Genomic DNA, 26,158 nt, shown 5'->3' on the forward strand with positions numbered 1-26,158 from the left:
ACTGGAGAGATGATCACACTCACCTGATACAGTCAGTCTAACAGGAGCACTGGTGTGTGAGTAGCGTGAGGTTCCTGTGACTGTTCCACTGCAGGTGTATTTACCACTGTGAGCGTGTGTAACAGAGCTGATTACATACTCCTGTGATGAGCTGGATGGAGAAACTGGGGGATCCTTATACCAGTCGTATGTCCACTGCTTGACTCCTCCTCCCTGTAGGTCACAGCTGAGAGTGACAGTCTCTCCTCTGAACGCTGGATTAGGTGTGATGGTTACTGTAGGTGTTGGTGTCTCTGTGTAAAGGAAATAAATGTAGAGAATAAATGATTGTAATGAATAAATGATTGAAATGATACCGTCATTATTCCTCTCCAACCTCCGATCTCTCAGCAACAAAACTGAGGAACTACTTCTGCTCAACCAAACCAACAAGGACTTCTCCGCTGCTTCTGGGCTCTGCTTCACGGAGACCTGGCTGTCCGAGCTGACCCCGGACAGCGCGCTGCACCTCCCGGGCTTCCAGCTGCACAGAGCGGACAGAGACGTGGAGCGCAGCGGCAAGAGCAGAGGAGGAGGAATCTGCTTCTACATCAACGAGCGCTGGTGTAGAGACACTACGGTACTGTTAAAATCCTGCTCCCCTCATCTGGAATCTCTGTTCATAACCTGTAGGCCGTTCTACTCGCCCAGAGAGTTCAGCTCGTTCATCCTAGCCGGCACCTACATTGCGCCAAGCGCGTGCACGAGCGACGCGCTGAAACAGCTGGCGGAACAGATCACGAAGGTGGAGATGGAGTTCCCGGACTCACTCCTCATCATTCTGGGGGATTTTAACAGTGCGAACCTCACGAAGGAGATGCCCAAATACAGACAACACATCACGTGTCCAACACGAGAAGGTAACACACTGGACAAGTGCCACACCTGTATCAAGAATGCCTATCGGCATCCGATCACAGCCTCGTTCACCTCATTCCAACCTACCGGCAGAAACTCAAACCCAACAAGCCGGTCATCACAACACTGAAGAGGTGGACCAGTGGAGACATTGAGAAGCTGCAGGGCTGCTTCGAATCCACAGACTGGGCTGTGCTTGAGGAGGCGACAGACGGACTGGACGAATACACAGACACTGTGACGTCATACATCAGTTTCTGTGAAGACAGCTGTATCTCAACTAAATCACAGGTGAGATACAGTAACAACAAACCCTGGTTTACTGCAGAACTCAAACAGCTTCGGAGGGAAAAGGAGGAAGCGTTCAGGAGTGGAGATAGAACTGTCTTTAAGGAGGCCAAATACAGACTGGAGAAAGGGATTAGAGCTGCGAAGAGCAAGTACTCAGAGCAGCTGAACAGACACATCACTGCTAACGACCCATCTTCAGCCTGGAAAGGCCTTCAGCTTCTCACTGGTCACAAGGTGAGAAAGCCCCCCCTCCTCCTAAACGACCGACACCTCACCAACGACCTGAATGAGTTCTACTGCAGATTTGAACTCACAAAAGACTATCAGACTGTCTCCCCCCATCACCCCCCTCCACCTCCACCCTCCACCCCAACCTCTCACCTCTGCCTCCTGCTCATCTCTGCATCAACCTGCAGGATGTTCACAGGCTCTTCAGCAGACAGAAGGTGAGGAAAGCCCCCGGGCCCGACTCAGTCTCTCCATCCACCCTAAAACACTGCTGTGACCAAATAGCTCCAGTGTTTACAGCCATTTTTAACAGATCACTGGAACTCTGCTCTGTTCCAGCCTGCTTCAAAACCTCCACCATCATTCCAGTTCCCAAGAAATCCACCATTCACCGGACTGAATGACTACAGGCCTGTCGCCCTGACCTCTGTAGTTATGAAGGTCTTTGAACGCCTGATCCTAGCCCACCTGAAGTCCATCACAGACCCCCTGCTGGACCCCTTGCAGTTTGCGTACCGAGCAAACAGGTCTGTCGACGATGTGGTCAACCTGACCCTGCACTTTATCCTGCAACATCTCGACAGCCAGGGAAACTATGCTAGGGTTTTGTTTGTGGACTTTAGCTCGGCCTTTAACACTGTTGTGCAACAGCTTCTTCAGGCCAAACTCCCAGCTGGCAGTGCCAGACTCCATGTGTCGGTGGATCGTGGATTTTCTGACAGACAGGAGACAGCAGGTGCGGCTGGGGAAGCACACTTCAGACCTCCGGACACTCAGTACTGGAGTCCCTCAGGGTTGTGTTCTTTCACCCCTTCTCTTCAGCCTCTACACTAATGACTGTGTCTCCAAAGATCCAGCTGTAAAGATCCTGAAATTTGCAGATGACTCCACTCTGGTGGGCCTCATAGCCAACGGTGATGAGTCTGCTTACAGAAAGGAAATTGAGCAGCTGGTGTCCTGGTGCAGCAACAACCACCTGCTGCTAAACACAGAAAAGACTGTAGAGATGGTGGTGGACTTCCGACGCAATCCACACCCCCTTCCCCCCTCCACATCAACAACACTGCAGTATCCATGGTAGAGTCACTTAAGTTGCTGGGCACCACCATCTCCAGAGACTTGAAATGGGAGAAAAACACCATCTCCATCATCAAGAAAGCTCAACAACGAATGTTCTTCTTGAGACAGCTCAAGAAATTCAACCTGCCACAGACCCTGATGATCCAGTTCTACACAGCGATCATCGAGTCCATTCTCACAGCCTCCATAACTATCTGGTTTGGTTCCTCCACCTCACAAGAAAGAACCAAACTCCAGCGCATCATCAGGACAGCAGAGAGGATCATTGGATGTAACCTGCCATCACTTTAGCAGATCTAAACCAGCAGGGTGAGGAAGCGGGCTGTCAAAATTACATCTGACCCCTCACATCCTGGACACCTCTTCTTCCAGACACTCCCCTCGGGTAGAAGACTGCGGTCCATCAAAACCAGCACAACACGTCATGCTAACAGCTTTTTCCCCAGAGCTGTAGTGCTCCTTAACCACAGTGGACACCTCCCACTGTAAACCTCAAAACATACAACTGAACTGTACCAAACCGGACTGAACAGCTATTTGCACTCTGTCTATTTGCACTATGACTATTTGCACACCTGTACAGATGTTCTCTTTCTGTAAATATTCAGGTCATCTGTAACCTTCTATATATAATATTTTTCTACCAAATCTGTTTCACATCTCTCAGCTTTTTCAGCTCTTTATTACCTTTAGTACTTTTCACTTTTTTAATTTATCCCCTACCCCATTTATTGTTTAGTGTAATTTTCCTTTAGTTTAAGACTGTAAATAATCTGTGTTCTGTGTTTTTGTTACTTGTCATACGTGTTGCTCTCACCAAGACAAATTCCTTGTATGTGTAACATACTTGGTGAAATAAAGAGATTCTGATTCTGATTCTGAAATAATTACAGTAACAGTCGAGCCTGATTGGGTACTGCTCATTTGACTCTGAGTACCGATCAGGTTCAGGATTTACTTTCATGCCTTTGCAGATCTGAAGTTCAGAACCTGTGGGATCTTGCCTCAACTAGTGGACTATACTAGTTCTCCTAATCTGTCTCGCTTTTGTCCTGTTTGGTCTCTTTTGCTCTGTCTCTCGCTTTTTTTTCTGTCAGTCTGGTTTGGTGCTTAGGGGGGAAGTGAATGAAGTTAGGAGGGTAATTTGAAACCTTTTCAAACACATAATTAAAAGAGTGCCAACTGACTAAAATGACTCTCACAAAATGGACAAGACATTGTTTGAAATTACCCTCCCAACTCCTCTTACTTCTTCCCTGTAAAGCAGTTTGACTGACAGGTCAGCAGCATTTCCGGTGTATTGTACATACCCTTTCCATCTGATTTGGTCGTTTGTAAAAGTGTGTTGGGCTGGTGAAAGAGGTGTTTCTTTTTGTAAATTTGTTTTGCTCTTCTCAGCCACCGTAATTAGTCAATCAAAATGGATGAGCAATTGGACCAACTATATACCATAGCAACAAACTAGCAATGACTAGCTAAACCACAGCAACACCTTAGCAGCCACCAAGCAACACCACTGCTGAGCTGCAATCATTCCCAGGTTCTGCAGGAACTGAGCTCTCTGCTTATTATTATTCCTCCTGATTTTTGTCCGGGTTCACTCAGACTGCAAGTTTCACAGAAAACTGAGAAATGTTGAATATTTGCTCTTTGGATGCAGAAACTATTAGAGATTATTGGTATCTTATAGTTTATGTGATTCAGTGCTTTATCTCAGTTTCAGACTCATCATTTCACACACTTCCAGTTTACCTACAGAACTAAAGCTCACACTACCAGATAGTTCACTATTCTTATTTTCTTTACTGCTACACATTTTATTCACACATCAAAAAAACAATAACATTTTGTTCTTCAAAGTATGAAACTGTCTAGAACCTCTAATAGTCTAGAGCCCGCTCTGCAGGATCATGTGTGTTATACTGGACGTACACTTGTGTCTATGTCTGATGGAGTGTTTCCTCCCTGTCTAATTCAGAGGTGGTGTAGTGTGGGTTTTTATTATTTTATACACCAGTGAGAGAAACTAATGAGACCCTCATGGTTTAATCCTCCACCTTATGAAGAACGTCACACTGTACCAATAAGAGACCTCTGGTAAAACATCACAACACTACATTGTTCTTCGTCTCCAACACCTGATCTGATCTTATCTGATGTGATAGTGAGGTTAATGAAGACTGGAGAGATGATCACACTCACCTGATACAGTCAGACTAACAGGAGCACTGGTGTGTGAGTAGCGTGAGGTTCCTGTGACTGTTCCACTGCAGGTGTATTTACCACTGTGAGAGTGTGTAACAGAGCTGATTACATACTCCTGTGATGAGCTGGATGGAGAAACTGGGGGATCCTTATACCAGTCGTATGTCCACTGCTTGACTCCTCCTCCCTGTAGGTCACAGCTGAGAGTGACAGTCTCTCCTCTGAACGCTGGATTAGGTGTGATGGTTACTGTAGGTGTTGGTGTCTCTGTGTAAAGGAAATACATGTAGAGAATAAATGATTGTAATGAATAAATGATTGAAATGATACCGTCATTATTCCTCTCCGACCTCCGATCTCTCAGCAACAAAACTGAGGAACTACTTCTGCTCAACCAAACCAAGGACTTCTCCGCTGCTTCTGCGCTCTGCTTCACGGAGACCTGGCTGTCCGAGCTGACCCCGGACAGCGCGCTGCACCTCCCGGGCTTCCAGCTGCACAGAGCGGACAGAGACGCGGAGCGCAGCGGCAAGAGCAGAGGAGGAGGAATCTGCTTCTACATCAACGAGCGCTGGTGTAGAGACACTACGGTACTGTTAAAATCCTGCTCCCCTCATCTGGAGTCTCTGTTCATAACCTGTAGGCCGTTCTACTCGCCCAGAGAGTTCAGCTCGTTCATCCTAGCCGGCACCTACATTGCGCCAAGCGCGTGCACGAGCGACGCGCTGAAACAGCTGGCGGAACAGATCACGAAGGTGGAGATGGAGTTCCCGGACTCACTCCTCATCATTCTGGGGGATTTTAACAGCGCGAACCTCACGAAGGAGATGCCCAAATACAGACAACACATCACGTGTCCAACACGAGAAGGCAACACACTGGACAAGTGCCACACCTGTATCAAGAATGCCTATCGGCATCCGATCACAGCCTCGTTCACCTCATTCCAACCTACCGGCAGAAACTCAAAACCAACAAGCCGGTCATCACAACACTGAAGAGGTGGACCAGTGGAGACATTGAGAAGCTGCAGGGCTGCTTCGAATCCACAGACTGGGCTGTGTTTGAGGAGGCGACAGACGGACTGGACGAATACACAGACACTGTGACGTCATACATCAGTTTCTGTGAAGACAGCTGTATCTCAACTAAATCACAGGTGAGATACAGTAACAACAAACCCTGGTTTACTGCAGAACTCAAACAGCTTCGGAGGGAAAAGGAGGAAGCGTTCAGGAGTGGAGATAGAACTGTCTTTAAGGAGGCCAAATACAGACTGGAGAAAGGGATTAGAGCTGCGAAGAGCAAGTACTTAGAGCAGCTGAACAGACACATCACTGCTAACGACCCATCTTCAGCCTGGAAAGGCCTTCAGCTTCTCACTGGTCACAAGGTGAGAAGCTATGTCTCCTGAACGACCGACACCTCACCAACGACCTGAATGAGTTCTACTGCAGATTTGAACTCACAAAAGACTATCAGACTGTCTCCCCCCATCACCCCCCTCCACCTCCACCCCCACACTGGCCCTCTCACCTCTGCCTCCTGCTCATCTCTGCATCAACCTGCAGGATGTTCACAGGCTCTTCAGCAGACAGAAGGTGAGGAAAGCCCCCGGGCCCGACTCAGTCTCTCCATCCACCCTAAAACACTGCTGTGACCAACTAACTCCAGTGTTTACAGCCATTTTTAACAGATCACTGGAACTCTGATCTGTTCCAGCCTGCTTCAAAACCTCCACCATCATTCCAGTTCCCAAGAAATCCACCATCACTGGACTGAATGACTACAGGCCTGTCGCCCTGACCTCTGTAGTTATGAAGGTCTTTGAACACCTGATCCTAGCCCACCTGAAGTCCATCACAGACCCCCTGCTGGACCCCTTGCAGTTTGCGTACCGAGCAAACAGGTCTGTCGACGATGTGGTCAACCTGACCCTGCACTTTATCCTGCAACATCTCGACAGCCAGGGAAACTATGCTAGGGTTTTGTTTGTGGACTTTAGCTCGGCTTTTAACACTGTTGTGCTGCGGCTTCTTCAGGCCAAACTCTCCCAGCTGGCAGTGCCAGACTCCATGTGTCGGTGGATTGTGGATTTTCTGACAGACAGGAGACAGCAGGTGCGGCTGGGGAAGCACACTTCAGACCTCCGGACACTCAGTACTGGAGTCCCACAGGGTTGTGTTCTTTCACCCCTTCTCTTCAGCCTCTACACTAATGACTGTGTCTCCAAAGATCCAGCTGTAAAGATCCTGAAATTTGCAGAGGACTCCACTCTGGTGGGCCTCATAGTCAACGGTGATGAGTCTGCTTACAGAAAGGAAATTGAGCAGCTGGTGTCCTGGTGCAGCAACAACCACCTGCTGCTAAACACAGAAAAGACTGTAGAGATGGTGGTGGACTTACGACGCAATCCACACCCCCTTCCCCCCTCCACATCAACAACACTGCAGTATCCATGGTCGAGTCACTTAAGTTCCTGGGCACCACCATCTCCAGAGACTTGAAATGGGAGGAAAACACCATCTCCATCATCAAGAAAGCTCAACAACGAATGTTCTTCTTGAGACAGCTCAAGAAATTCAACCTGCCACAGACCCTGATGATCCAGTTCTACACAGCGATCATCGAGTCCATTCTCACAGCCTCCATAACTATCTGGTTTGGTTCCTCCACCTCACAAGAAAGAACCAAACTCCAGCGCATCATCAGGACAGCAGAGAGGATCATTGGATGTAACCTGCCATCACTTCATCAGATCTACACCAGCAGGGTGAGGAAGCGGGCTGGCAAGATCACATCCTGGACACCTCCTCTTCCAGACACTCCCCTCTGGTAGAAGACTGCGGTCCATCAAAACCAGCACAACACGCCATGCTAACAGCTTCTTCCCCAGAGCTGTAGCGCTCCTCAACCACAGTGGACACCTCCCACTGTAAACCTCAAAACATAAAACTGAACTGTACCAAACCGGACTGAACAGCTATTTTGCACTCTGCCTATTTGCACTATGACTATTTGCACACCTGTACAGATGTTCTTTTCTGTAAATATATTTTCAGCTCTTTATTACCTTTAGTACTTTTTTAATTTATCCCCTACCCTATTTATTGTTTAGTGTCTTTTTCCTTTAGTTTAAGACTGTGTTCTGTGTTTTTTTGTTACTTGTCATACGTGTTGCTCTCACCAAGACAAATTCCTTGTATGTGTAACATACTTGGTGAAATAAAGAGATTCTGATTCTGATTCTGATTCTAACAGCTGCACAGATTTAGAGGTATTTCATTCTCTCAACATCAACATCCTATCAATGGGGCATGCCTGTGTGTCCCCCTGTGTCTCTTTATTAGCTTCACACCACTGCTGATCTACACTCACTTGCTTTTGGATAAGTGCAATAGTATTCATACAGTAAGTAAACTAAATAATGTGGCCGAAACAGTCCCATAGGAATGTACTAAAATTTGTCTGTAAACTTTTATCCAAAACTTATCTACAGGTTACATTTTACAGGATACAAACACCAATTTCGGCACAATCATTAAACAATTAGTGTAGTTTTATGTTTTAACCCTAATGAACCAGAACATTGCATAGTTTATGCAAAAGTAGGGTACATTTTCCTCCATAGGATTAAAAGGTCACACTGAGGTCACTGTGGGCATCTCTCCCAAACACCAGCTGAGAGAAAACGTGCTGCACCTCTTCTCTCCATTACTCTCCAGCATTGTCTGTACATGAAGCAGCTTTTGTACAGGTTTGGCTCACTACATTTTAGACAAAAGTTTGTGGACACAGCTCTATTAGTCAAAGAAATGAAATGAGTTTTTGCCTGAAACATCTTATAAGCAAAAGTTTTGTCACTCTACATTTTAGAAAAAAGTTTGTCGACATGGCTCTACCTTGACCTAGCAACACCTTAGCAACCAGCAACTATATCACAGCTACAATGCTTAGCCACAACCACACTTGCAGTTTCTACAGAATCTGCAGTATGTAGTTATTACATGGCATTCTTTAGTTCTCTCATAACTGAGAGTGGAACGTAAAAGTAGGAGGAGAAAGAAAAGATTTGGTATTGATGCTCATTGTGTATTGTTCTGGTCTATATGTGTGTATGGATGAAAGAACACAGGGAGAACAAAAAGAAGTGTTGTATCAGTGTGTGTGGCTGTGTGACTATTAATTTGCATATTTCTCACTTTACATTTTCTAAGGTAAAAAAAAATACAACAGTTTTATCAACATTATTCATTTGAGAAACAGGTGTTTCACAAGATTTGAGGCCAATGTTTAAACATGACATAATGGATGCTCTGATGACTGTTTACCCACATGAGACCTGCACTTTTTCATTGCTGTGGTCTGTGACTGAATGTGCATCTCACCAGTTTTCACTCTCAGAACAGTGTTTTCATAAACCAAAAACAAAATTGTGAACCTGAGAAAGAATGACATCACAGTTTTTTTGCATCTTATACACTCCTCTTATTGTGTGAAATTAAGTATTAAGTTGAAGGTGTCAATAATTTTGTCCGGCACATTTTTGGAGTTTTGTGTGAAATTAGGTCAAATTTGCCAGTTTTCTTGTACTTTGTTGTGTTGTTCCAATAAACTAAAAGAAATTAACGTGTGTAGAACAAAACAGGGATGCCAACACTTTTTGCCATGATGGTATGAAGCACATTTCTGGTAGAATGTCCCCTGTGATAATGACCGATAGGCCGACCACATCACAGATGAAACTACACTTTGTGGGTGTCGTACTCACTGCAGGTAAGTTAGATTGCATTTGCTTTAATAATTCTTTTATTTTTACTTATATACTTTTAATTTATAATGATTTTTCAGCTCCTAGTTTCTGTTCTACTAATCTTACATAACGCATTTTCCTCTCCCCAAAATATAAAAGCAGTAAACTTACCTTTTACTGTCAGAGTGACTTTATCACTGTCCTGAGATGATGTGGGTCTGCCAGCTCTCTTTCCTTTACACCAGTACTGATCCTGATCTGCTGCTGATCTGATGGTATAGGTGTTTAGCTGAGACTGAGAGACTGCAGTACTACTGCTGCCTTTATACCACTGATATCTCCAGTCACTGTTAGACTGTATCTCACACTTCAGAGTGACTGACTCTCCAGTGAACACAATGCTGTCTGGTTCTACAGTCAGTGTAGCTCTGGGAAAAGCTGTGAGAAGAGAGGAGAGGAGAGAGGAACACTCATAGTCAGTGTTGGGTAATGTGGTGTAAAGTACAGTGTGTTATAGTGATGGAATTACACATTACAGTGTAGACTCTTCTAATCACAGTACACTTACTGACTTAATAAGAGTGTGTTTCTCTCACGTCTCTAAGAGGACAATATTAATGACCTGCATTTTCATCTGCACATCCCTGAGTGTCCTCATCTCTCATTTCATTAGCTTCTCTGTGATGTTTTAGATTTGCTGTCTCAACTATTGGACTATACTAGTTCTCCTAATCCGTCTCGCTTTTGTCCTGTTTGGTCTCTTTTGCTCTGTCTCTTGCTTTTCTTTCTGTCAGTCTAGTTTGGTGCTTGGGGGGGAAGTGAATGAAGTTAGGAGGGTAATTTGAAACCTTTTCAAACACATAATTAAAAGAGTGCCAACTGGCTAAAATGACTCTCACAAAATGGACAAAACATTGTTTGAAATTACCCTCCCAACTCCTCTTACTTCTTCCCTGTGAAGCAGTTTGACTGACAGGTCAGCAGCTCTTCCGGTGTATTGTACATACCCTTTCCATCTGATTTGGTCGTTTGTAAAAGTGTGTTGGGCTGGTGAAAGAGGTGTTTCTTTTTTTTTTTTTTGTAAATTTGTTTTGCTCTTCCCAGCCACCGTAATTAGCCAATCAAATTGAAAGAGCAATTAGACCAACCACATAGCAACCAACTAGCAATGACTTGGCAACCAACAGCTAAACCACAGCAACATCTAGGCAGCCCCTAAGCAACACCACTGCTGAGCTGCAATCACTCCCAGGTTCTGCAGGAACTGAGCTCTCTGCTTATTATTATTCCTCCTGATTTTTGTCTGGGTTCACTTAGACTTCAAGTTTCACAGAAAACTGAGAAATGTTGAATATTTGCTCTTTGGATGCAGAAACTATTAGAGATTATTGGTTTCTTATAGTTTACGTGATTCAGTGCTTTATCTCAGTTTCAGACTCATCATTTCACACACTTCCAGTTTACCTACAGAACTAAAGCTCACACTACCAGATAGTTCACTATTCTTATTTTCTTTACTGCTACACATTTTATTCACACAACAGAAAACACTAACATTTTGTTCTTTAAAGAACAAACACACACTGCCTCACATGTAGTGTTCTGTTCATTAACACACACTGCCTCACATGTAGTGTTCTGTTCATTAACACACCATGCCTCACATGTAGTGCTCTGTTCATTAACACACCCTGCCTCACATGTAGTGCTCTGATCATTAACACACACTGCCTTTGCTAAGCTAATTTAGTGATGTATTGCTGACAGCAGTGTTGCTGTGCTAGTGCTACAGTGATGAGTGTTCAGTGACTGACTCTCCAGTGAACACAACACTGCTTCTACAGTCAGTAAAGTTGTGGGAACAGAGGTGAGGTGAGAGAACAGTGAACAGCAGCATTTCATTAACTACATTTTCTTTAGAGAAAAATATGAAGAATTCATTTTTGTTGATTTACTGAAGATTATTTTACTAAATCTGAACTAAAACATGTGACTTTAGTTCAAACACTTCAGTTAAAAATACAAGGTTGATGTTTCTACAGACTTATGTAGAAGAAGATGAAGCATGTGCTCACCTGCAACAGTGAGGGTAACAGGGTCACTGTAAGATACCGATGCCGGTCTGTTAGGGAGCCGTCCACTACACCGGTAGTAATCTACAGTAGCCACAGCACCTGCACTGATGGTGAGAGTGTCTCCGTTTACAGTGTGAGACACAGTCTGAGACACTTCAGACCATCCGTGCTGATTATTCTGCTTCTCCCACTGATACGTCCATCCATCAAGAGTGACAATCTCACACTTCAGAGTGACTGACTCTCCAGTGAACACAGTACTGTCTGGTTCTACAGTCAGTGTAGGTCTGGGTAAAGCTGTGAGAAGAGAGGAGAGAGGAACACTCATAGTCAGTGTTGGGTAATGTGGTGTAAAGTACAGTGTGTTATAGTGATGGAATTACACATTACAGTGTAGACTCTTCTAATCACAGTACACTTACTGACTTAATAAGAGTGTGTTTCTCTCACGTCTCTAAGAGAACAATATTAATGACCTGCATTTTCATCTGCACGTCCCTGACTGTCCTCATCTCTCATTTCATTAGCTTCTCTGTGATGTTTTAGATTTGCTGCCCCAACTAGTGGACTATACTAGTTCTCCTAATCCGTCACGCTTTTGTCCTGTTTGGTCTCTTTTGCTCTGTCTCTTGGTTTTCTTTCTGTCAGTCTAGTTTGGTGCTTCGGGGGAAGTGAATGAAGTTAGGAGGGTAATTTGAAACAATTTCAAACACATGAAAAACAAAAAAGTGCCAACTGACTAAAATGACACAAAATGGTCAAAACATTGTTTGAAATGACCCTCCCAACTTCTCTTACTTCTTCCCTGTGAAGCAGTTTGACTGACAGGTCAGCAGCTCTTCCGGTGTAATGTACATACCCTTTCCATCTGATTTGGTCATTTGTAAAAGTGTGTTGGGCTGGTGAAAGAGGTGTTTCTTTTTTTTTTTTTTTGTAAATTTGTTTTGCTCTTCCCATCCACCATAATTAGCCAATTAAATTGAAAGAGCAATTAGACCAACCACATAGCAACCAACTAGCAATGACTTGGCAACCAACAGCTAAACCACAGCAACATCTAGGCAGCCCCCAAGCAACACCACTGCTGAGCTGCAATCACTCCCAGGTTCTGCAGGAACTGAGCTCTCTGCTTATTATTATTCCTCCTGATTTTTGTCCGGGTTCACTCAGACTGCAAGTTTCACAGAAAACTGAGAAATGTTGAATATTTGCTCTTTGAATGCAGAAACTATTAGAGATTATTGGTATCTTATAGTTTACGTGATTCTGTGCTTTATCTCAGTTTCAGACTCATCATTTCACACACTTCCAGTTTACCTACAGAACTAAAGCTCACACTACCAGATAGTTCATTATTCTTATTTTCTTTACTGCTACACATTTTATACAAACATCAGAAACACTGCTTATTTGACTCCGAGCATCGATCAGGTTCAGGCTTTACTTTCATGCATTCGCAGATCTGAAGTTCAGAACATGTGGACACTGTCCTCCTCTGTCCTTTCTGAGCATGAATGACCTGCTACAGTTTACTGCAGGTCTTCAACTGTTAAAGTGACAAGAGCAGAGTGAGAGCACACAGTAACTCCACCACCTCACCTAAACAGTCAGACTGAGTTCTGATTCAGGAACAGCTCTGGAAGATTTAGCTTTTACTCTGTTTGGAGATTTAGCTGTTTATGAACCGTTTCTACTGCAGTTAAACTGCTTTCCAAAACACAACAACCTGTCAGACACACCAGGAATATCTGCAGGACAATGAAAATGTTCATAACAGTAAAAGTATTTTTCTAAGTATTTTATTTGTCACATGACATTTGACTCATGAGCTGAAGTGAAAGGGGATGGTCTGGTAATATAGGCTAGTAAGGCTGTTTATTAGACAAAATTAAATGACAGAAGAGCACAAACAGGACAGAAGTGTGAAACCTGATCGTTTAATCTGCTGTGTGCAGCCAACGGCACTGTATAATAACACATATCTACTTCATACTGCTGTTAGTTACAGGAAGAAAAAAAGCAAGCACTTTCACAGAAAACACAATAACCTGTGGAGCAAAGGTGAGGTGGGTGGATTTAATGTTCTTAGGGAGATTTTTTTGTTCTAACAAATTAAATAGTAAATATTTTAGTTTTTTAGACTTGTTCAATTTTTTCAATTTCTTTTCTCCTTTCCTGTTCTGACAGCCCCTCCAGCACCCCTACCTCCTAGCCATTTTACAGAAAACTCCCATAGGCATATATTAAGGTATAATAATACTTTATACTTTATGTATGTATACTCCATCCAGCCACCAGAGGTCCTCTTCTCCTCCCCTAGCAATGGTCTCATCACCTGACTGCAGTGCCCTCATTAGTGCCTCTGGGACTGTGGATTGCTGGACTGTGTTTTTGGTCTTACTGCTCTGGATATTTTACTGCTTCTTTGGCATCTGACCCTTTTTTGCTGTGCTCTCTACTACGCCTCACTAGACTGTGTTTTTGTGCTCTTTTGGCTTCTGTCATTAAAGCCTGCACATGGTTCCTACACACCTGCCTGGGTCTACCTTGTTACAAAGACAAGTTCAAGTCACGGATTAGTCATATATTTATATTACAGTAGCAAATCTTATCCTAGAACATCTTACAACTGCTCAGTCACAGTCAGTTAAGGAACTGTCCAGCTGTGAGACTAAATATAAATAATGTAAAAAAAAAAAAGTCCATTATGGTTAGCTACAGAGCAAGGCTTTCTGACACTCCCTGCTTTTGCTAAGACATCTTTCCCACCATGCACCGTACCCACTAATTTTTACTGTTACAGTTTGTATCAATATGGCCTGACCTCCAGTCCTGCTCTACAGGCACTCACTGGACTGTAATAACATACAAATGCAAAACCACACAAACTCGTACAAGACTGAGCTACAGCTAATTCTGTACGACCACCATGAATAAACACCCACTGTAGATCAGTTTTTCTGCTTTAATTTCTGCACTATATTACTACACTGAATCCTCATTCCTGTGGAGCTAAATCTACAGTATATCTGTGTGTGACTTGGCATGTCTCTTGGGTGTGCTCTAATGAAATAAACACACATTGGTGTTGTGCATTCATGACTCACTCCTTGCATTAGTCTGTGTTTATTCTAATGTTTGTTTCTGTGTTAATGATGATCCAAAGAGTTAAAGATAAATGTTCTGTAAAGAGATCAATATAAAGAAACTCTCCCAACACAGACAGTGTTACAGCATTGCTGGTTTCAGTGTGTTTTGTCTTGTCTTTGGTCCATTTTCCACTGCAGGTGTATTTAGTTGTGCCGAGTGTCGTCGCCTTAAATGTGTATTCATTTTCCTTTTCAGGGAGCTGAACTTCTTCTGTGCCATTCTTAGACAAGCTGTAAGTCCACTCATCCTCTGTGCCTCCCTCTATTTTACATCTTAGAGTGACAGTCTCTCCTATGTAAACTGCAGTCTGGTTAGGCTGCACAGTAAGTTTAGGCTTTGGCTTCTCTGTAAGAACCCAACAACAATCAGGTGTCTTTTAATTAAAGATTATTTTTAATCTAAATGCTATAATGTGCATCCACACAGATCATTTACACATTGCACCTGACACAAATGCACAGTAGATGTTAATCAGTGATTTTTCATAGTCATCAATCAACTGAACGGTTTAAATTGTGTAAGGCTTTATTTTGAGTGGTTCTCTGTAGATTATTCATAAACTCCTAACAGTCTATACGTAACATATCAAGCCCATCTCAACACAACTCAAGTAGCCTAAATATCTTTTTACACTTTGTAGACAAACAGTAGTTCTTTCTCATTATCATGCTTATATGAAGTAGATGTACTGTTGATACAATACAGTACTGACATTAAGCTGATCTATTGATCTGTCGCTGATATTGATTAGATATTGGTTGTTGGGAGTATTTTACATTAAGTAGATACATTAATGCTACATAACTTAACCTGATCTTAAACTCAACCAGCCATAACAAAGCAGCAGCATTACAATTATTTAGGTAAAAGGTTGCCAACATGGATTATAAATGTAAATAAACTTTCTTTATATACATTAATACGCATCAGTTGATACATTTGTGTTTTTTGTGTGTTGTTTATTTTTCTTGCTTTTCCCACTGTGTTGCTTTTCCCACTGTGTTATTCTTTTCCCACTGTGCTATTCTTTCATGAGAATTGATCTTTCTGCCACTACAAACTTAACCAATTTCTGGACAACAATTCATTTTTTAACATTTAGTTAGTGTTTCATACTACATAAAAGTACATGCTTAATACTGAACAGGTTTGGCAGTGTGTAGCATTGTGTGTGGCCATGGAAATAATATAACAGCAGCTCCATCTTTGCACATATTGTATATATTTAGCGTAATTCTGCCTTATACCCAGACGTGTTTCTTCTCATTCAGCTTTGCTGTTTAAGCATCTTTATGTACTTTTGTTGTTTACTAAATTAGCCTTTGTATGCTTCTGTTCACAAGTAAACATATGTCTGATTGTGCTGTTTACTTCAGTATTATTTGCTGATGACTCGTTCTGTTACCCTGCCTCACTCCTTACATTAGTATGTGCTCACACTATTAATCTGCAAAACTGATCCAAAGACAAAATGACATTCAGTGTTCAGCAAAAACGTACAGATAAACAAACTCACCTGACTGAGACTCTACATCTGAGTGGGTGAGAACAATCAGCACTGCAGTCAAGACAAAAACAGAAAATGATGTGTTAATAAATATTAGCTCATTTCAGGGGCAAATCAGATACATTCAGGTATGAAAATAAACATGTTGTTTACAAACTGCCTAAATAAACAAATACAAAATCACATTTCTCTCTGATCTGAAGGAGGATCATACAGAACATCAGAGGATCACACAGGAAATGGACATGGAGGTCTTGCAAGTACAGCTGATTACTTATTGCACTTGATTTAACAATCATCAGATATGGCACAGGAACTAGCTAGCAGCACCCAACCAACCACCTAGTAGCATCCTAGCAACCAACTGCAACTAGCTGCTCTGCACCAGCAAGACCACTCTTTGGAACACCACTTAGAAACTGCTGGAATGCCATAGTAATCACTTAGAAATAAGTTACTATGCAAGCAAACCTCACAGTTTGGTACAAGTACGATACAACAGGCAAAAAAAAAAAGCAAAGCAAACATAACATCATCCTCCTCTAATCCACCATGAATTCAGGAGTTTTAATAAGGTAAAGCAGTTCTTTCAAATCCCAACACAGAGAGAGAGAAAGAAAGAATAAAGAGGGATAACAGCCAGCATCTGCTTCACTGTCTCTACATGCAACAGAGAGAGGAAGGAAGAGCGGTGGGGGGGGGGCAAACAAGACTACAGTAACCACAGCAATAATCTTACACCACTACAGTTCCCACAATACCACACAAATTCAACCTTACAGCTTAAAGGTTTGCACCTAATGACACACACCTGGCAAATTGCTGTATTTGTCCTAATTGTATGTACTGTGCATTCTCCATGAGCCCTGACCCCTGTACACTCCCTACACCCCATATGTGTTAATGTTTGGATCTTCAACATGTTTTTAAACCAGTACATTTTTGTAAATATTTACATTTATAAATGCACATGAGGAAAAGGACGAAAATAAAAGAGGTTTACTTTCAGCTCTATAAATAACATCAATTTCTAGACTAATGTTGTTGCCGTCTCCAGGAAACATAAAAAAATAAACACAGGCAAGCATTAAGTCAACCTTCTGTATAGCTTTATGTGTTTCATTAAAACTGTACATCTTTAAGTTCTCCGTTCTCAGCATCTTTTTGTCTACAAAATACATTTTAATATAGTCTTTAGTGTAAGTCAAAATTACTCAAATGAGTAAATATGGCTGCCTCCTTTTTTATGGTTGCTTTTTTGAACTGCAACAAGCTGTTTTGCTTCAGCACAGCCACCCTTTGGAACAGCATAGAAACCACTGCTGGAATGGCATAAGGATTGCTTAGCAATAAGTGTCTGAAAAAGCAACTACATGAGACATAATAGCAATTGCTCAGAAACTGTATAGCAATTACCTAGCAACTCAGACTCAGATGAGGACACAAGTGGATATTCTGATTTTTACAAACACATATAGCATCGCTGATGTTTGCAGTTATGTCCAGAGTGAAGTACACTTCAGCCACAACAAACAAAGAACATCTGCCTTAATCTGTCTTCTATAAGTATGACCTTTCCCAGAACCCAGAGCAAGATGGTTTTGGAATCCATTGGACCTGAATGTGGTCACAGAAGCTACGGAGAGGAGGTCAGGGCCTTGTGATGCTACAGTTAAACCAACAGAAAATAAAACTGTACTTTCTGGGTGAGCTTAGATACCCAGACAAAAGACTTTAAAAGACTTTAGGCTCTATAAGATGGCTAACCTACACCATTAGGACTTTTTCTTATTCTCTTATTTTGTGTATATTTGTGTTTGTTACTACCGTGGGGGACTATGCGGTCAGCAGAGACTTACAATGGGGCTTCTGGGAAATGGAGTTTTGGGAGCTTCTCTTATCAAGTCTGCTTGTAGTGCACCCAGTCCCCCTACTGCCAGTGCCGGCTGGTCCCTTACAAATATGTAGATAGACTTGTAATGTAATGTTACCCTGACTGCTGAGGATGGTCTATGTTCATTTACATGTTCATTGAGATCCACTAAAGCTGGCATATATAAATGATTGCAATATGATATTGGAAGAATTAGCTTAATCAGCATGATGCAGCGAAAGCACAGCCAGCCTTTGAAACAACCACCTAGCAGACACATAGCAACTAGCCTGGGATACTACAACAATCATCTGGAACAGCATAGCAACCATCTAGAACATTGTAGCAGCATCATAACAACCACTTGGAAGAGCAGCCACCTTGGTTGCATAGCAACCAGATTGCAACCAACTGAAATGCCAGAGCAACTGCTTAGAAACAGCACTGAAATTGCCTTCAAACTACATAGCAACTACATGCCAGTGGCTATGATATGTAGCTACAGCACAGCATCCACATTTTACTACATAGCAACTTCCATCACACAGCAACTGCCTGGGAAACCATAGCAACCACCTAAAAACTGCATAGCAACCACATGGGAAACTATTTCCTAGTGACCTGGCCTGTCAGCTGGCCCAGGTAGCCAGGCTAGATGATATTACAAAGACATGCACAGATATAATTATATACAAGGCCTTAGTTGTTTTTTTGTTTTTTTACAAGACAGAGACTGTATAGCAACCACTTAGCATGCCACTCCATGGCAACCATCTGGGATACCATATAAACTGCTTGGAACAGCATACTGACTGCCTAGCAACAATCTAGCAACATGCCATCACCTGGCAACTGCTTAAGCTACACAATCATCAATCATCATACTACACAGATGCCAGAGCAATAAACAGGTTCTGAAATTGTCCAACAGACTAAGATTAGACATGTTAAGTAGTGAAGCATTAGGATGTAAGGATGCTGTGGGGATGCTCTTCCTCAAGGGGCACTGGGTATTCAATCAAACCAACCTGAACAATCTGAAGACCAGGAAGGACTAATCTTAATGGGCTGTAAGTAACATCTCAATTTTTATTTATTCATTTATTTATTATTTTAAGAATAATTTAGATCTGCTGAAAATAAAACGGATATAGAATAAATGTACTGTATATAACAATCTGTGTCTCATTTGTAATCCAGACAGTTGGAATAGAAGCTCTTGCAAAACGCTGTATTTCATGTCAACTTTACATCAAAGGTGGCAAAAGCTGATGATTATTGGAAAAAGGCTTTATAAATAACTCTGCAGGGTTATGTCAGTTATGACTGGCTTTTGGAGATTGTTTAATATTAATTAATACAGTTTTAGAGAGCTTCAGCTTCATGCTTCCCTCACACATACACACTGCCATGGACAACTTAGGTCTACCTAAAGCCCCCCAGCCACCACATCTTAACTACGGTTGACTCCTGTGTGTTCCCAGTGGCCTCTTGAAAACCAAAGAATGGTTTCCCTACTTTTAATAAAGTTGCACTGGGAGTTTACTCACTGTAGCTGGAGCAACATACAAGAACTCCACAGCAGCATGTGTGTTATAGCCAGTGCTTGAAGTGGGCTGGTACTCACTGGTACTTCTACATTTTACTCTTTGCTTTGTTTTGCGTCCCGCCACTTCTCTCAAGCTGCAAACTGCAAATCTCCACCAGAATCCAGATTCACATTGTTCACACCTTAAGCACTGGTTGTAACACAAACAAGGGAAGGGCATGACCAAGGAAGCATTCTAAACCAATGAAAACCTTCCTTTCTTTGGCCTGGGCTGTCAGCTGGCCCAGATGACCAGGCTAGATGGAGTAACAAAGAAATGCACAGTGATTGGTCTGTCTTTGTGCTAAACAGACCAATCAGTGTTCTCTGTGGGTGGGATTTACACTCAACCTCTCTTCCATAGTCTGCATGAGTTCAGTTCAGAAACAGAGGATATAAACACACTACCCCGCCGATAGGTTCACAATAATGACAGTGTTGCAACAGGGACTGTTCTATTGTTGGTTAAATGCCTGTAAAAGACTGAATGAGGTGAGTTTAACAGGTGCCAGTCTTCCATTAGTATAGCTATCCTTATTTAAAGTAGCTGGCCAGCTGTGCTGTTCTATTGGTTTTCTGTGTAACATGCCCTGTAGAAAGGTATAATAGAATAAAATCAAATAAAATAACAGTATATAATAAATGGCATATACACTTTATGTCCAAATGTTTGTGGACACCGTTTCTGATGAATGTATTCAACCACTTTAAGTTAAACCCATTGCTGACACAGATGTGCAAATGCACCCACACAGCTTGTCTAGTCCCTGTTAATACATATTCCCAATAGAATAGGACTCTCTGAAACAGATAAACATGAAACTATTGTGATCATGCCCAATGTGAGGCGTGGGCTAGAGGGGTATAAAACCCCCCAGCATTGAGCTGTGGAGCAGTGGAACTGTGTTCTCTGGAATGATGATGCTCCATCCAATACTTTTGGTCTGAGTTATGGATGAGTATTATCTCACATGTTAATAAAGATAAAGTAGTGAAATCACTGTAGTGATAGTTACTTGAATATACGTACAAATCGATTAGACAAATGTACAGAGGATAGTAACTTAGTAACTAAATTTCAGTCATTAATTTTACTCTTGGGTGTGTGTTCTCACTGCAAATCCTCTCTAACCATGTTCTAATCAGCTGCACCTGATTTTGCTGCACTTTATGCTAATTTTAGACATTGTTAAGCACTAATAAATGTGGAGATGCTCCTTTTCTTCACAAGAAATTGAAACTATGTGGACTTTATTATGAAGGAAAAGCTTGTAAACTCGCTGAGCTTCATTCAGTTACTCAGTCACATAGACCTGATGATCAGAGCCCTCAGACTGTGTATTAACCCCTTCATACAGCAGCACTCACTCTAATAAAGACAGAGAGAGAAGATTTACTCACAGAATATTACAGAGAGCGGACTGAGCTCCATACTGTTCCAGCACTGACTGACTGACTGACTGACTGACTGAAGTACGCTCTGTTTTACAGTCACCACTTCCTGAGAGAGAGAGTAAGAGAGTAAGAGAGTAAGAGAGCAAGAGAGCGAATCAGTTGTGTAAATGAGTGGTGAATGATCCTTACTGAACTATAGTTATATGCCAGGACATATTATCTCACATGTAACTATCTTAGGAGATTTCGAGAAATTATTTAAATGAAAGGCTCCAGATTCATTTTCTACCAGATAGAAAGTGCCCTGTGAAAGAAACTGGACTGGTACATTAGAGGGTCTCCACACTCTGCACAAGATATAATTTATCCTCATCATCTGCTTTGGTCCAGATACTCCACATTAAACTCCAGCTGACTAATGAGGCTTCAGGTTTAGAAAGAACTGCACTTTTCCAAAGTGCAAAAGCTGTTTCTGTCTCTGTATAATAAGAAGTTATTGGTGTTGCTTGTGCTATTATTGTTAGCTAAAGTGAGAACTGAAACAGTTTCCACAGAAACCAGTAAACATGTCATGTTAATGGGTGTGAGTGTGCAGAGACACCCCCCCCCACACACACACACAAATTCGAAGGCATGCATGGATTATTTACTGCATAGCTTGATTGTATAGGCTGAGCTGTGTGTGTCCGTGATATGCCTCATAGTGCACCCACCTGCTGATAGATAGTTAGGCTAGGAGTCACACTTTAAGATGGTCATTTGGATTGCAGAGACCATCACAGTCATGATCATTATATCATTATATACCTTTAGTGACAGGCTGCTTCATCCCAAGTGTGGGAAGGAGCGGGATCGCAGGTCCTTCCTTCCTGCTGCCGTCAGACTGCACAACCAGCACTGCTCTCAGCGGACCACACACACACACACACACACACACACACACACACGGAACTAAGAGTCATTTGCAATAACCTGTAAATAATATTGTTATTGCTTTTTTACTTCTTAATTATATTGTGAATATAGTGTAATTTATTTATCTACGTTTTTGTAACTGAGTGTCTTGCTATCCCTTTCTGCTGTGACACTGAGAATTTCCCCACTGTGGGACTAATAAAGGATTATCTTATCTTATCTTATCTTATATATTACCATACAAGTACAATACAGAGCAAAAGGCCTCCACAGTAGCGGGTTTACCCACAGAACTACCAAACATGGTGGAGAAGGGTTTAAGTATATCAAGTTTGCAAGAAGAAACAGTGTGTCAAGAAGTTGTTGGTGTTGCTGATGCTATTAGTGTTAGCTAAAGACTGATTAGTTGAGCTGATTAGCAGGAAATGTTAAATATGGCTGCTTTGTCACGTTCGTGTGCTTAAAGTGTGACGAGAACAACAGTTGGACTCTTAGAACTAATAGCAAATGAACTGAACGTGAAACAAATCTGATCCATTTAGCTCCCTCTCTCCCTACCATGGCACTTCATCATGAGCTGCATGGCATATATGTATCATTTACATGGTTTGATTGTATGCGTGCTACTGTGCGTTTGTATCTGTAATATGTTCTTTTCACAGAACCCCTTGCTGCTGATGGTTGGGATAGGGGTCACTATTTAAAGCAGTGAGAATTGGCATTTCCAATTTTCCAACTATTAGTCTAGTAGTCTGAGTGATGATTGATCATCAACTCTACAAGTCTAAAACAGAGCGAAAGGCCTCCACAGTAGGAGGTTCACCAACAGAACTACCAAACATAGTGGTGAAGGCTTTAAGTGTAACACATTTGAGAGAGAAGTTGTTGGTGTTGCTGATGCTATTGGGGTTAGCTGAGTGTGAACTGATGTTCCAGTAAACGTGGTTGCTATGTGAAGTTCATGGTGTTCGTGTTAAAGAAGTGTGTAAAGATCAGCAGTGTGACTCTTAGAACTGGTACCACATGAACTGAGCAGAAATTGCCTCTGATTTATGGACCCCCCTCAGCCCTTGCTCTGGCACTTGACCACGAGCTGAAAGGCATTTGTGTATTATTTACTGGTTTGATTGTAAGAGTACTGCTGTGATATGTCCTTTTCACAGATCCCTCTGCTGCAGATGGTTCATTTGGGATCACACTCTAAGATGGTCATTTGGATTGCTGAGGCCATTTGGGGAAAGTTCTTTTTTTTCCTTCTTCTCTTTTCTAATTTAATTGATATATGCCAACATGGTCATGCCAAATCTTCCTCTCTCTCTCTCTCTCTCTATTTGGGCCATTTCCACATGTTTTAAAAGTGTCCTTTACTTTGCTTCAACGTGACGAATAGACCAATAGAAATGCCTTGAAATAAAGTGTTTTTTTCCTTGTATTTCTACTTCTGCTGAATAGTTGCCATTTTGCTGACCAAGTATTATATAGAGCAAAAGGCCTCCACAGTAGGGGGTTTATCAACGGAACTACCAAACATGGTTGTGAAGGGTTTAGGCATAGCAAGTTTGAAAGAAGCAGGGAGCTGTTTGTAGTTCTGCAGTGCATATCAAGATGTTGTTGGTTTTGCTGTTGCTGTTAGTGTTAGCTAAAGTGTGAACTGATTAGCACAAAATGTTCAAGTACACATAGTTGCCACGTTCATGTGGTTAAAGTGTGACGAAGAGGACTGAACAGTTGGACTGGTAGCACAAAAGCTGGAAATGCCATCCCTGGAAGGCATTTATGTATTATTTTCTGCATGGTTTGATTGTACAAGTGCCATGTTAACAAAGACATGAGGACAATAAAACAAAGCTATAGCACCATCTACTTAATTACACTAAACATGAGTGTGTTCATGAGGAGCCTCACATCAAAAATAACATGTATGGTACTGTCATTTAAATCTGTGGTCTATGTCTTAAGGTGGGTTGGATTATGTCTTAATGAAGTCTAATAGGAAACATACATACACATACATACATAATATTATTATTATTATTATTATTATTATTATTATTATTTTAATAGCACAATAGCATTTCAACTCCCCACTGTCTATTTTTGGACATTCATGAAGCTACAGCTACTTGGCAAGAACTACTAGGCCGACCCAACCTGGCACTGCTGCGTGAGCGGGGGTCGCCTAGCTGGGACGAGAGTGGTGGGTCTATCGTGGCTGAGAGCGAGCGAGCCTCGCTGAGTCCTTGGATGGCCGGCTGGCCTGCTCGCCAACGAGGACGAATATCAGAAGCTGGTCTTAACACACCGAGAGCAGTAACGGGAGCCCCTCGGGATACCTCAAGCTTCCAAACGTGCAATTCTCTGCCTCGAACTAAGCGTCGAGGGTCCTTAAGTACCCCCAGGTCCGAGGTGAAACACATGAAACTAGACACACCGAATCAAACATGAACACAAATGAACATGAATCATGAACCGAAACACATGAAAGAACCAAACACATGAACCAAACGAGGCGGAAGTCCTTATTTGGGCCTGTGGGCGGCAGCTAGGAATCGCCCCGGGGGAGGGCACGATACCGAGGGGCTGAGTTATTGACACTTGTGTAACAAAGTCTGGCAAAACTAGGGTTGCATTGTTTATAATAATAATAACTATTATCATAATCATAATCATAACCATAATCACCATCATAATCATAATTATAATCACCATCACCATCATAATTATAATCACCATCACCACCATAATCATAATCACCATCATAATCATAATCATAATCACCATCATAATCAAAATCATAATCATAATCACCATCATCATTGTCATCATCATCATCATCATCATCATTGTCATCATTGTCGTTGTTGTTGTTGTTGTTGTTGTAATTATTATTATTGATATTATTAGGCCATTATGCACACCCAACAGTGAGAAGATTAGAGGCCTGAGAACAGAGCTGAGTGTGTGATTGTGGTTGGCCTTCTGTCCTAATGCAGCAGTGTGGGTTTAACAGTGAAGAAGGAGGAGGTTCACACACTCATCTACTAAAACCCACTAATACATCAGCTCAGCTCTGTACAGTCACAGATGTGTGTTTACTGTTTCATTTTTACAGCACAATATCAACCATATCTGAGTGTGCAGCCAAGGAGAGAGTTCCAGCATGCCTTCTGGGGAATGCATGGGCGCTGACGAGGCAGACAGTGGCTCGGCTCCAGTGTGCCCAGCCAGTCTATCTATAGGAAGTCCTCAGCTTCCATTGTGGCAACACCCACCTGTCTTTCCCTAATAATTAAGTAAATAAAATTGTGACTCTGCCTTCCTCAAACCATACCGGACAAGCACATCACACTACAGCAATAGTAGTCCATGGGCAACAGACTTAACACTACAGTCAAATGCATCCATGTAAATGAAAACTGAAGTCAAGTGACTGGTTAGTTTAAGTGTAATCATTGGTTTGTTCACTGTTTTGGGTCAACATTGTGAAAAGCCAAAGAGTAGCGTCTCTGTAATTTCTTTTCAGAGGACCAATGCCTTATTCCTGTGCTTCTTAAATGCATTAGGTGCCCACTCAGTCTGACTACTTATACACAACTGAGCTGTTATTCACTGTTATAATAAGGTTCAAAAAGTAATAATGAGCCCATTTATTTTTAATTGACCCAGGGGCTCCCTCTAGTTCACGAACAAACCAGAAGATTATTAAATGGTAGTTCAATTTACTAAACCTTCTACAAACACAATAAAGTGCAATGATGAGTAGAATTTGCTTCTTCCTCTCAGCCATGTCATCCAGACATCTGTACACAAACCCTCCAACCAAAGAGTCCATATGTTATAATAATATTTTTTTATTCAAATTCAGTAAAACAGAAAAACAATACATTCTGTGTGTAAAATTATAAAAAAAAAAGAAAATAATTATTTAAACATTATTTTAAAAAGAAAAATTAATTAGATTTAAAATTTGCATTTTTTTGCTAGTGTAGGTGAACAGCAGTGTGTTTAGTAATCTGACGATCGAAGACATCAGGGCGTTGTGTCTAGTGTGGCAGACACTGTGGTACCTGCTAGATGGCAGGGGGTGAAAAGTCTGTGTGAAGGATGGGAGGGGTGGTCCACAATGCTGGTCGTCTTAAACTGTGTTGTCAGTGAAGGGTAGAGAAAGTTCAGTGATCTTCTCAGCTGTCCTCATTTTCCG

At 42.0% G+C, this 26,158-nt stretch overlaps 1 protein-coding gene across 1 annotated transcript in view; it reads right to left on the minus strand.

Moving 5' to 3' along the window:
- LOC140562303 (Fc receptor-like protein 5) overlaps positions 1–24,374 on the minus strand; it is a 47,659-nt gene extending 23,285 nt beyond the window's left edge. The window contains exons 1-5 of the mRNA XM_072687832.1: positions 24,104–24,374; positions 16,196–16,237; positions 11,530–11,826; positions 9,626–9,892; positions 4,699–4,968 (exon numbers count right to left, since the gene is read on the minus strand). Coding sequence (XP_072543933.1) covers positions 4,699–4,968; positions 9,626–9,892; positions 11,530–11,826; positions 16,196–16,237; positions 24,104–24,374 — 1,147 coding nt within the window. The remainder of the gene's footprint in view (positions 1–4,698; positions 4,969–9,625; positions 9,893–11,529; positions 11,827–16,195; positions 16,238–24,103) is intronic.
- Positions 24,375–26,158: the final 1,784 nt, after the last annotated feature.

Source organism: Salminus brasiliensis, chromosome 9, assembly GCF_030463535.1.
Source record: "Salminus brasiliensis chromosome 9, fSalBra1.hap2, whole genome shotgun sequence".
Taxonomy (NCBI): Eukaryota; Metazoa; Chordata; class Actinopteri; order Characiformes; family Bryconidae; genus Salminus; species Salminus brasiliensis.